General features: G+C 33.0%; 2 protein-coding genes across 3 annotated transcripts in view; one reads left to right on the top strand and one right to left on the bottom strand.

The window, feature by feature from the left end:
* LOC148626777 (ectopic P granules protein 5 homolog) overlaps positions 1-10,381 on the top strand; it is an 83,939-nt gene extending 73,558 nt beyond the window's left edge. Inside the window, exons 42-46 of the mRNA XM_088588248.1 lie at positions 237-436; positions 1,195-1,437; positions 1,749-1,968; positions 2,383-2,589; positions 3,324-10,381. Of these exons, the coding sequence (XP_088444374.1) occupies positions 237-436; positions 1,195-1,437; positions 1,749-1,968; positions 2,383-2,589; positions 3,324-3,624 (1,171 nt within the window). The 3' untranslated portion in view covers positions 3,625-10,381. The remainder of the gene's footprint in view (positions 1-236; positions 437-1,194; positions 1,438-1,748; positions 1,969-2,382; positions 2,590-3,323) is intronic.
* Positions 10,382-10,682: 301 nt separating this feature from the next.
* Positions 10,683-13,769, bottom strand: part of LOC148626774 (hepatocyte growth factor receptor-like) — a 53,620-nt gene continuing 50,533 nt past the window's right edge. For both annotated transcript variants that reach the window (XM_088588380.1, XM_088588460.1), the window contains one exon: positions 10,683-13,013. In XM_088588380.1, the coding sequence (XP_088444506.1) occupies positions 12,917-13,013 (97 nt within the window). In that variant the 3' untranslated portion in view covers positions 10,683-12,916. The remainder of the gene's footprint in view (positions 13,014-13,769) is intronic.

Genomic DNA, 13,769 nt, shown 5'->3' with positions numbered 1-13,769 from the left:
ATTTTAGAGCATATAGCATTTGTGCCATTTTGGATGTTGAAAGTAAGCCAAAATCAGTGGCAGAGAATTTTTGACAATTAGCAACTTTGAAGACTTCAGTCTTTGATTTAATATTTCAATGTAACTACCCCCTCTTTTTTTTCTGAAAAGGGCCAAACATGAAATAAATGACTTTTTAATACAGCACAGGTATTCTATGACAATGATATCAAATGTTAACAAGTGATGTTTTACAGATTGTTAAAGGCAGCCTCAGATTTCAGTGTGACATCATCTGTAAAGTGGACATCAGACATGGGAATTAAACGCCGATGTTATATTCATAGCTATGTCCAGTTAATATGTCAAAGTACTTATGACACAGAAATCAATATGGAACCCATATCTAAAGTCCTTTTAAACTTATTGACAGACATAGAAACAGTTGTGGCCAGTGGTAAGTTAAACAGAAATAGTTGTTGTAAGCTCCAGATGTAACCAGATTAAGAGTTTTGATCAATAGTAAGCAAAACTTATAGTCTGATAAAGAAACAGTTGTTGTCAATGGTATTTACTGGACTCCATAAATTTGTGGTAATATATTGGTATGGTGCATTTATCCATGTTGTCATCGTCTTTGTTGTCTGTGTAGGTCTGTTGTCCGTAGACACTTGGTTTTCATGCAATATCTTGAATATTAAATGGTCAATCTTTATGAAATTTTATAACAAGGTGTGTGACAGTTGTTGACTCAGTCAACTTTCTGATGTGTTACAGTTATTGTCCCCTGTTGCATTGTAGTAGGAACATGGAAATACTGATGTTCGACCGTGCATCATTTGTCAGGTCACACTTGTGGGTGCAACTCCTTGGAAACTGCTCTAAGGATTTTGTTCTAAAGATGTGGGATTGTTAGTCACCATATGTAGTTGATCATATTGCACTGCCTTTTTGATTTGACAAATTTGACAGAAGTTATCAGACTTCATTGAATTTATACACATCACACTACAGGAACACTTTATGGATACAGCTGTTTCTTGCTGAATGGATTTTGTTCAAATTTTGTAGGATTGATAGTCACCATATGTAGATGATCATGTTGCCACCCTTCCCCCATTTTTGTTTTGACAGATTTTGAATTTTTTAAAGTTATTTGGCTTTGTGGCAGCAGGGGACAATTATCTTGTTAACTCAGTCAACTTTCTATTACAGTTGTTGACAGAAGAATCCAACAGGAAGAGAGTTTAGATCTGATGAAAGAAACCTTGTCCCTTCTTAATAACTGTAATCCTAGTAACCAATCAGTTGTCGTGACAACCATTATACAATGGTTAGAGTCATCACCCAGTAGTTTACTGTTATTGCCATGTGTAAGAAGTGCTTCTTGTTGTTTAGCATCACATAAACATATGGTACAGATTATTGAGGAGTGTATACAGGCCTACTTTATGGGAGGTAAGTTTTGTATAATGTTAATAGCATAACAATACTCCAGTATTGTCTGAAGTTTCCATTGAATTGTTTGAACAATTTATCAATGTACAGTTTGAGGAGAGTTTTTGCACAAAAAAAAGGAACATTACATAGGCAATAGATGAAAAAAAAGTTATGCTTAATAATGAAAAGGAAATTAGATGACCATACAGAACAGTACGAACCCAACTGATGGTGGGCTTAGGTACTTCAGAATGATGAAACTATTCAGATTGTCTAGAGATAGTTCAATTTGCTGTAAATAATTTAGAGAGTGTCTAATCCATTTTAAGGCCATGATCAACTGGCTGGGGGTGGATGGGACCAAGTGTTGGCAGCCATTCAAGTTCCTGACCTTGACATTGAAGATTACCTGACTGTGGCATTGGAGGAAGGGTCATACCTCTTACTTTATGGTTATATTGTGCAGAAGTTACCTCTTTGTCAGTCCCTAGAAGAAATGAATGTACTCATGGGAAGATTGTTAGACTGGACTTCAAAAGCTAAACCAAGGTATGTTGTAAAGGGGAGGTAAATGTGAACAATACAATCAGACTTCTTGTGGAAGCTAAATACACATGGTATACTGCCAGTACATCACACTATAGATGTATGGCTAAGATTTACATTAGAAGTATGCATATATGAATGTATTAAATCTTAATTTATAGGGTACAAACTTTATTGATGGTAGAATTTTGATTGACCAATAGACTTAATTAAATACTTAAATCCATATTAGATATGAGATTGGTGTATTAATATGAAGATGTTTTAAATTGCAGAAAAAATGTGTTGTCCTACGATTTTGTTGATAAACTTATATTGGACCTTTCTTTATTAAATGATGTGGAGAAAAGATCCTTCTTTCTTTTTTTTTAAGATATTTATTTTGTTCTGAGTAACTATGAAACTTTGATTCCCTAGGTCAGACAATGAGTGTAAGTTGTTACTCTGGTGGTCCATCATGGTGGATATTATACTGAAGCAAATAGACTTTGGTGCTTCACATAAAGTCCTTATTAAAATGCTCAATAACCTGGTGACATCATTACATCAGTATGGTGAAGATAGAGTTTCTACTGGATTATTAGGAGCTATAGGTCTTGGGAAGAAAAGCCTAATGTCTCTTCAGTGAGTACTGAATGATTAGTAATGAATATTTAATAAAATTTGCAATTGAACTTGCACAAGTATCATTATATGGAAATTCAATAGTGCCAACTCTTACAATCCTTGTGAGTCACACACATTTTGAAACAAAATTGCTGGCAATTATTTTTGGTCTGTTGTTTTTTGCCATCTATCTTTCAAAATCTTGCCTAATCTTACACATATTGGTCTTGGAAACATGACAGCCCTAGAAACATATAAGGCCAAAAACATGATAGCCCTAGAAACATAAAAGGCCAAAAACAATATATTAAAGGAAAAAAAACAATAGATTAAAGGAATTAGCTTCAAAATATGTGTAACTGATCGTGTAAGAGTTGGTACAATGGAATTTAAATGCAATGATACTTGTGCAAGTTCTGGACTTTTAAAAAGTATCTTTACTATTAAAAGATTCCTAGTTAGATGGCCAAACCTAAATCTATTATTGGTAGATATGTTGATTTTCTAATTTCATGTCAAGGAAGAGAAATTTAGAAAATAATTATTTGTATTCTCAGTGAAAATAATGGTGGCAATTTGAAGATAAATGCAAACTTTGATCTTTCTTCTGAAAAAAATTACAAGTTATTTTTCAAATTTGTAAGAATGTAAATACAAATTTCACTTAAGAAGTAATGATAAGAAAAGTAAGAATTACACTATAATAGAAGCTATGTACAGAAAATATAGAATTGTGTTATCGATGATTTCAGATTCAGGATTATATGTAGAGCTTTAGCAGCATTAATTTCCTGTCAGGTTTTTGGTGATTCTTTACTGAGATGTCCTGGAGAACCAGTTGTCTCTACATTATCTTCTAAACAACAGTTATCCTTTCTCCAATCACTGAAGACCAATAGACAATATAGCCAGTACAAATCAGAGATACAAACAGCTGTAGAATTTGTTACTAATCCACAAAGATATTTAATAGACTCCAGACCTCTAATGTCAATACTCAGTAGTATATTTTATCCTAAAAAGAAATATCTATCTGTTCTTCAGCAACAATAACTTTGTTATAATACAAGGTGGTAATATCAATACTGAAAACTTTATCAATATTGTATGTAATTATTAATGGTATTGTAAATAATTCATTTTAATGTTATAAGAATAAGACCTCCTCATATGGGAGTAAAAATATTATTATTAGTATATGTACTTGTTAATTTTAGGATGGTAAATATGTCAATATTTTATGACAGTTCTTAACAAAGATAGTGAAGCTAAACATTATGAGACAATTTTTTAAAACATTTTAGTGGGAGAAGTCTACCTCACCTCACCTGCTGCTCAATAACAGGGCTGTAGAAATAAGACTGTTCCATTTATTGTTGAAGGCTAAAACACAAATCCTTTTAGGTCAAATAACTTTAAAACACACATATTCACCCAATTTACTATCTTTTGTTAGTCTCTTAGATTTTGAAATTTAGACAGGTGGTCATTTTGATGACCCCATTGTCCATGTGTACTTCAATCATTTGCTTACACTTCAGATACTGTGACTGTACCATAGTTCGTGGGGTACCAATTTTTCGTTGGTAGGCCAAACCATGAAATTTGGTTCCAAACAAAAATTAGATAACAATTAAACCTCAAAACAACAAATTCAAGAATCCACAAACTTTTGTTTCTTCTGATCCCTAATCCAGGAAAATTGGTATCCACAAATTTAAGTATGTTCACAGCAATAACTGATAAACACTTCCAGCAATTTCAATAAAACTTGGGTAATTTTTTTATTCTATTGATGTAATCTCCCTTTCCATTTTTGTAAAGTTTTGATGATAAGATTTTATTCGGAAGAAAATGGGAGGGCCTTCAATTCCAATAATTTTCAGGAAACTGTGGTGAATTGTTAACCTATGTTGATGTAAGTTCCCATTCAGTTTTATGTAACATAACTTCTGATAAAATGTTGTGTGTCTGGTTACAATTCTATAGAACTGTGCAATGTCATGATCTAATTGATACTTTCTGATTTCAATGATGTGCTTACTTTTCCTGTTTAATATGTGGATACATTACATATATATGACTGTAGTAGTGAGATATAACTGATGGTGCTTTCATTGAATATAATATGTTATTTGTATCTTCCTAACATGTCATATTATCTGTAATCTAAGTTTGTAAGGCATTGTATCTATTTGATAGAGTAATAAAGGGAACCAAGGTTATAGCGGTAATCAAAAGAATGTAATCCAGGGACAAAGAGGTGTTACTTAATCTTTGTTTTGTTATTACATCTGGGTTTACCTATAGAATGTTTTAAGAATAACGAGAATAGGTATGGTGAATACATCAAAGAGACAACAACCCTGCCAGGATGAAAATGTCAGCCCATGGCAACCCATAGGTCTTCAACGAACGAGGAAACCCTTACACCACAGGGCAGGCTGCAGCTGGCCCTGAAACATCATTATACACAGGTACAACGAAAGAGTTGCCCCTATATACTCAAGTAACATAAAAATAAACTAAAACAAAACAAGGCATACAGAGGCCAGAAATTCCTGCCCTAGGACTGGCAAAAAAAAATGTGGCAGTGCATGTTATCTGATTCGAATGTTAGAGAGAAAATACATAAGAAGCTAGTTGTGTTTTTTGTACAAAGGTTAGTATTGATTTTGGGAGTTATGGTCCCAACCTTTTTACAATTAGGGGCCAAAAAGGGACCAAAAATAAGCATTTTCTTATTAAATTCCTCATGAAAGTCCTTTTCTGCGTTTTCAATCAGATTTCATAATCTTTTACAGTTTTTGAATTATAAAGGGCCTATGGGGGCCACCCCCAAAAAATCATCAATTATTTTGGTGCGATTCTGAAGATTTTTTCATTACATTTCGCGTGAAAACCTCTGCCTGCATTTTTCAATCAGGTTTCAGATATTTCTTATGGTATTGGAGTTATAAGGGGCCAAAGGGGATCACGTTCCAGAAATTTGACTTTTTTGTTTTTGGTGGTTTCGATTTTTTTTATTGGATTCCATGTGAAAATCTCAGCCTCAATACAAAAGCTTTTTTAAACCCTAATTAACCCAATCGTTTAACAAATGAGTTTTGTCCATAATGAACTGTAAGTCCCAATATTAAGTGTGTTAAAAACTAGTACTGTGTCAACACTTGCCTCAAGTGAACAGAGTTTAATTTGCTGCAGTTGTATCAAGCTGCACTCGGCGGAGCATTTTATTATTTTTAAAACCTCATTCTTGTGGACATGCTGGAGAGCCCTATAGTTTCAGAAGGTTATGCCCCATTCCTTTTAAAAATAAGAGGTTAAAAGTGTGAAATAGATGTTATCACTAGATTTAATAGAAAAAAAAACAATTGTTAATCTGAATTTGGTGATTCTGATGTCAATGGGTTCCCTTTAAAATTTTGTTTTAAAAGTTTTTTTCAGGGTGGACTTTTCCTTAACCGTTTTGAAGTTAAAGGCCTAACGATTGGACAAATTTTGCCACGTCCTAAAAAATCAACTGTTTGGCTCACCTTGCCATCACTTGGTGTCCGTCATCGTCGTCGTAAACACTTTCAAAACTCTTCTCCTCTGACACTACTAAACCAATTGGAACCAAACTTTGTATGAATGTTCCTTTGGGGTATCCTGCATAGAACTGATGTAGAGGTTTAGATCCGTCGAAAAAGAAATGGCCGCCGTCACTAAAATAGAACATAGGGGTCAGACAGCAGTTTCTGACAAATTGTGACAAGATACTGTAAAAGTGTGAAGCATGATGAGATCTATCTGTGGTCTAATTTTCATTTTAATCTTTTAAGCCATGTCGGAGTTATTGCCCTTTTTTGACGTTTTTTTTTTTTTTTGCTTTTTTTATTTCTTTCACAAATCTTCTCCTCTGACACTTCTTGACTTGATATGAATGTTTCTTTGGGTATACTGCATTGAAGTGATGTGGGGATTTTTGATCCGTTGAAAAACATGACCGCCGTTACTTAAGATAGAACTTAGGGGTCAGACAGTAGTTTTTTTGTATGTATCTCCGAAACTGTAGTTTTAGCCAAACTCTTTCAATTGCTGAAATGATCCTTATTATAAGGCATTCAAGTCTTTAGGGGTCAAAATTGTCAAGCGACTCCTTGTCGGAGTGATTGCCATTGAAAGATGAAAAATGACATTTTTTCAATATCTTGAAATCTATAATAGATAGAAAGAAACTTTCAAAGGCTAAAATGTTCCTTTTGACAAGTCATACCAAAGTCTTCTGGAGTCAAAATTGTTGGACAAGAATTTGTTAGTTTATTGCCCTTGAAAGACAAACTTTAACCAGGTGAGTGGTTCAGGGTCCTGGGAGCCTCTTGTTTAAATTGTGGTCCAACTTTTTGGTCAGACAGAAGTTTTTGCACATATATCTGCCAAATCGTTAGGTTTAGCCTAAATCTGAGACGAATTAAAGTGTTTATCATGATGAGATTTTTTCTGTGGTCAAATTTTAGTGTACATCTGCTTAGCCATGTTGGAGTAATTGCTCTTTTTTGATGTTTTTCTTTCGTTATTTGTGTTATTTCGCATGAAAAGTCTTCTCCTCTGTCACTACTATACCAATTAGAACCAAACTTAGTATTAATGTTCCGCAAAGTATTCTGCATAGAAATGATGTAGGAGTTTTTGATCCGTCGAAAATCGCGACTGTCGTAACTTGTAACATAACATAAGGGTCAGACAGAAATTTTTCGCATGAATCTCCAAAATCATTAGGTTTAGCCAAATACTAACACGAGTTAAAGTGCTTAGCATGACAAGATTTTTCTGTGGTAAAATTATAATAAATTAATTTGAGATAAATACTGTAATCTGATTGGTTAAAATAATTTTGTAATATCTCAATGGATAAAAAAAATATTGACAAGCCCCTATCCAGTTAAATTCAGAGCTACTTTTCTCGTGTTTAAAGATAAAAATATATTTTAAAATTAATTAATAAGAATTGGCTATGATAAAAATTTTCCATGTGCATATTTTGTTTATCGCACTTCGCGCAATAAACAATATGCACATGGAAAATTTGTTATTTTTCAATAGAAATTTTTTTTTATCATAACCAATTCTTAAGTGTACATCTGTTTAGCCATGTTTGAGTAATTGCTCTATTTTGACGTGTTTTTTTTCGTTATTTTTGTTCTATGTTAAATTTTCTCCTCTGACCCTAGTAGACCAATTAGAACCAAACTTGGTTGAATGTTCCTTAAGGTATTCTGCATAGAACTGATGTGGTGATTCGTGACCCGTCGAAAAACATGGCTGCTATTACTCTATTAGATAGAACATAAGCGTCAGTAAGAAGTGCTTGCATGTACCGTTATATCTACAATCAGCTACGATGTAGGATAGAAGTGTTCAGCGTGTTGAGGTTTATTTGGTTTAAATTTCCATATAAATCATATAAAGCCATGTTTGAGTTATTTCTCTTTTCCACGTCTTTTTGCTATTTTTAATGTTATTAAAAATTTTTCTCCCCAGAAACTACTGGACAGAATTCAATGAAAATTAATGAGAAAGTTCCTTAGGTATGAGCTTGAAGAATTTTTATCCAAGAAAAAAACATGGCCGCTTTTTACAAAAATAGACATTCGGAATTCCTCAGTCTTTATAGTGTCACCGAAGTTATTTTTTAGTGTAGCGGAAATGGCCGAGAAGTTCCGATTACAAAAATAGAACGTTGTTTATCATGCCAAGTGGGCGATTCGGGCTCTTAAGAGCCTTCTAGTTATTAGTTTCGTTATAAAAGTCACTAGTCAATTTTTAACCAGATTTCAGATATTTTTTTTATTTACATATTTCGAGTTACCGAAGGGACCAAAGGGGGCCACTCCAATGAAAATCAAATGATTATCAGATTTACATCTCAAACCTTTTTTTTTGTTTGTAACTGGGATTGAAGGCAAAGGTATTTCATAAGCACTCTAAAACCAGAACAAAAATGCCATGACCCTGTGAATCAAATTGATAGAATAATTCCCAATGTAAGGCTTACAAAATTTTCTTAGTGACAAAGCAAAACGAAGGCTGCATGTATAAGCAAATATCTGTCCAATTGTTCAGGGTTGTGGTTGAATCAAGCTGCATCTTGCAAAGTATTAATCAATCCAATGCTGTGCTGCAAGTTTCTTTTTTCTTTTTTCTTTTTTGTTTTTGTTTTAATAATCGGCATTTAGGTATACAAATTTTAGGCAATGTGTACCACAACACGTATACCTTAAAAGTTTGCGACTTTAAACTTTGACATTAGTGTTAAGTTTGATCTATTGTTTCATCATTCCTGGCTGTTACTTTAGGGTTTTGATAATTGCATACACATAGTACGACAATTTGACACGTACCCTGGATATTGACCTCAAAGTTAATTTAGGGTTTTTTAACCATATCCAGGTGAAAGTTGTTTGTTTGTTTGTTGCCCCGTGCAGGTCCGGGTGTCAAAGGAATAGGCCTGTAGGAACGCTAAGCTTGTCGTAACAGGCGACTAAATAGTGCTCAGAAACCTAGCCGGGGGCTAAGCGCTCTGCCCACAGAGCAACTGGGATGTGTGCCCCAGGTGGTGGAATGGGGTACCCCTGGCGTGTTACCTGCTGCGGCTGTCAGGCTATAATACGGATAACCTGACCGGAAACCACAGTGGTGCACCGTGTTGGGGAAAGATGCCACGTTCCTCACACGTTAAAGAACCCTGTTGTGGTATTCGATAGCAGTAGGAACCGTTTCGCTCCGCCACAGGAGGCTAAATTGCCCGACCCTACCCAATCCTCCTTTTTTTCTTGTGGCAATCAAAATTTATAGACCCTATTCTCCTTGTGTCCCATCCCTTTTTTCATTTCATCATCTTCATCATTTCATGTTCATTTTATCATCCCTTTCATGTTCATCGCCTGAGTATAGCTGAAATATTGCTGCTCGGGCGTTAAACCCCATCAAACAAACAAATTGTTTGTTTGTTTTTTGGTTAGGATTTGGTAAATGATTAGTCTGTCTACTAATTCACACATTTCTAAGAATTTTTGACATGATAACAAGTTTGACATGATCGAAATATTTTTTTTGCTATCTTGTCAGGTAAAATATTTTCTGTGTAAATTGTAAGATTTAAAATATCTTTTAAGAATGTCAAATTATATCATTTACAAAAAAGAGGAACAACATGCAATGTAAAGAATATCTGCTATTTGTTTATCATATACATATCCAGGTGTATACTGAGCCTCTCTGCTATCAAGAGGACATCCTCTGTACAACATACCTAACATGGAAATAATAATAGCTTTACCATGTCTAGCATCATAGAGTAAATGTTAACCTGATAACTACTTCTAATGTGCCAATGTAATCGGTCTTTCTCAATGTCTTTTGTTATGTGTACAGAATTGGTTATTGTAATATACTAATTTTATGGTGTTTTGTTATTATTCAATAAATATTTTTTTTATTATTTTATTTCAACCCCTGGTCAGTTTGCTTTATTTTTGTTTTATATAATTCTTTGTATTTCTCGTTCCTTTCATGTTTAATCACTTGAGAAATTTAATGGTGCTTTGAATTTTGCTGTACAACTAAAGTTCAATTTGTAATATAAACACCAATGTTTGTCAAAAAAAAAAAAATAAAAAAAAAAAAAAAAAAAAAAAAAAAAAAAAAAAAAAAAAAAAAAAAAAAACGGAACATGCGTGGAACAAGTAAATGAATAAATACCATGTATACAGTTCGAAATGAAATCAGTTAAACTATTATTACTTTGTGAATAAAAATCATTATCTTATGTTTTGTTTTGTTGTTGTAAATTGTTCCTCTATACCAGATCTTTAAAAGGTATACCAGCAAATTTACCCTATCATTGAGCGTTTTTGAGATAATAGGGTACAAAGTCATCCATGAAAGCATCCCGAAAACTTTTTACATAAATTGAATTTCAGAATATTGTGCAATATTGTTTCTAAATCAGTTGTTTTGTTAGTAATGAACTGTAAATCACTCTGTTGATATGTGTCATAAACTTATATTGTGCCCACGCTTGCCCCAAGTGGACTGAGTTTAACTGGTTATGGTTGTATTATGCTGCGCTGAGTGATGCTTTTTATTAAAAATATTGCAGATAATATTTACAAAGAAAAATAATATATTCATTAAACCACACCATTTACACTGCTTAGCGAGAAGAAAGATAGTGAACAAATCGAAAGTGACGATTTACTGCATCTTAATTCATGATTGTGAAAAAGATTATGTTAATTATTAAGGAATCAAAAGAATGCGATCCAAGGACAAAGACCAGACATGGATAACAAACATACACAACATAAAATATAAATTAACAAAATAGTACATACAAAGTAACAAAAGTTAATTATTACGGAACACTACAACTTCTGGAGATGTTAAGGATAGTGGAACACAAAAAAAAAATAAGCAGTTCATTGTTGTAGCTGTTTCAACGTTAACAGTAAAACAGCATATTATTCAAATGAATCAAGGCGGTCTGTCAAAAATATTATTTGTACATATGGAGAATTTTACATATACCATACGTCAGAAAATGCAAAAGGCAATTAATTCACCCTAAATATTTTGATATTTTAAAAGTACTAGACTCAATATAGCGTAACGTAAACTATTCTCTATATTTAGTCAATTAAACATTGTCAATCAATCTTATGTTGAACACTAACATGCAATATGTCATTTTTTATTATTGGCTTTCGAACTTCTAAAATGCATAAAACAGCTAAATAATCGTGATGGGGAAACTGATATGATTGTGTATTTATAGGTGGAATTTTCATGCTACAGAATGGTTAGACATAAAAGAATATTACATTCCTATGTTTACATTTTAGCCGTGTAAATTATTTATATCTTTTAATTTCAGACCTGTTTACCCTTACCTTTTCAGTTTAGTTAATACTTATGCCAAAATAACTCAAATTTTACGAAAAAGGAATTTCCGAATCATTATTCTGGCTTCCTATTCTACAGGAATGAATGGGTAAATATTTAGTCTAAATTATTAGTATAGTATTGCCTTGACAAAAACAGTAGTATGTGAGGAGATATGTATATGAGATATTGCTACATTTGTATTATTACAACACAATTAAATAATACTCTGTTATATGGAAAATATCCCCTGTAACAAATATTTTTCAATTTTACGTAGAAAACAAAATATGCTTATGTAATATCGAATTTAAATAAGAAATAAAATATTCATTTGAACGAGTGTTGTCTTATATTCACACGTAGGATAATCCTCATGAAAAATGTACGTATCCTTATTATCGGACTAGTCAAGCCCAAGCCATCCCGAATTTTGATTTTTCTGTTTGATGATCACTAATATTCCGTAGTAATATACTGCGGCATAGCCGAGGGTGACAATCAATTTTCAAGGGGTAACAAACTATATATCTACCTCTTAGCTATATGCTATTTACTTTATTCTACAGAATGTTTTTGTTCACACTTAATCCACTATCAGTCATTTATGTGTGTGTTTCTTCAAGAATTTGTCTTTTTTTCGTTCCCTTCACTAATATTGTTTTAATTTCAAATTTGATATCGGCAAACATTTTGTAAATCTGTACGTTTTGTACGTCTGCTGTTTTGATCACTATCATTGTTATGTTGAATGGACGATGCGCATCCTTCAAACGTAAATCTTGACTTAAGTTGAGTTGTTTGTTAATAGGACCGGAATCAGTTGACAAGTCTTCACGAGCAGAAAGTGTAAAAATATATCACCTTCTGGAACATCTGATAGGACAGAATACTACCCTCGCATCGAACCAATCAAATTACAGCAAATTGACATTAAATATAATAATAAGAAATATCGTGTATATTACATCATTTTGACAGACAGGTTTCCATTTAGAAATGAAGTCGTAATCAAAATATTAGCAAACAGTATATTAAAACAAACAAAAAAATCAATAAAAACAAAATAAAAACAAACAAGCAGCATTTTACACACACACACACACACACACACACAAAACAAAAAAGAAAAGGGAAATTTCCCACGACATTGTTACTGGCATGTCAAGACCCATAAAAACACAAAATACGTCGACATAAAACATGATAGCTGCAATGTGGCTGAGAAAAGGTAGTCTGATTAAAAAATCAAGGAAAACAAAATATACAAATAAAACATGAAAATCAAGAAAGCGACATGGTCACAAATTTCCCTTAAAAATCGACCAGGGGCTTTTAGATAGGGAAAACTACAATTATAAAAACAAACAAACAAACAACAACATTAGTACTAAAAAATAAATATATGCTGTCATATCTGTCACGACTCAAAAAGCTCAGTGATTCGCTGGTTAATAACAGTGAACGAAGGTCTGTTTTCAGCTTCAAACTCCCAGCAGCCTAACATTATCTCGTATCTAAAATCATACAACTTAATATGTGGATAAAATGTTTAAGAATAGCATCAGACATATTTAAATGTAATTTATGAAATTTGATATATTGACTTTTTGTAGTTTGTATCACTGGGACAGAGTAATGTCAGATTCTTGTTAGTCTGGGTTTATTTCCATGGACATGAAGGAACAGAACAACAGAAATACACCCATTACTACGACTACGAAGCCCTGATGCAAAGTAAAAACAAGAGGCTCCCAAGAGCCTGAATCGCTTACCTAGTTAATTTTTTTGCCTTTCAAGGGTAATAACTCTAACAAGAAGTTGTCCGACAATTTTGACTCCATGAAGACTTTAGTAGGACTTATCCATCGGAAGTTTCATTCAATCTATTATAGTTATAGATATTGACTGAAAACTGCAAAAAACGTAATTTTTTGCCTTTCAAGGACAATAACTCTTATATGAAGTCGTGTGACAACTTTGATCCCTGGAGACGTTTGTAGGCCTTATAATAAGAATAATTTCAGCAATTGAAAGTTTCATTCTATCCATCATAGGTTTCAAGATATAGGCTGAAAACTGTAAAAAAAAATCATTTTTCACCTCTCAAAGGCAATAACCTTTACATGGAGTCGTCTGAAAAAAACTTTGATTCCTTGAAGACTTTTGTAGGCCTTATAATAAGGATATTTCAGCAATTGAAAGATATTGGCCAAACCTAACGGTTTTGGAGATATATGCTATATGCAAAAAACTACTGTACGACTCCTATG

Source organism: Perna viridis, chromosome 1, assembly GCF_037379345.1.
Source record: "Perna viridis isolate PV_CMFRI_1.1 ecotype Kerala chromosome 1, ASM3737934v1, whole genome shotgun sequence".
Lineage (NCBI taxonomy): Eukaryota > Metazoa > Mollusca > Bivalvia > Mytilida > Mytilidae > Perna > Perna viridis.
The sequence above is the reverse complement of the archived record's forward strand: the minus strand, read 5'-3'. Positions and strand labels throughout refer to the sequence as shown.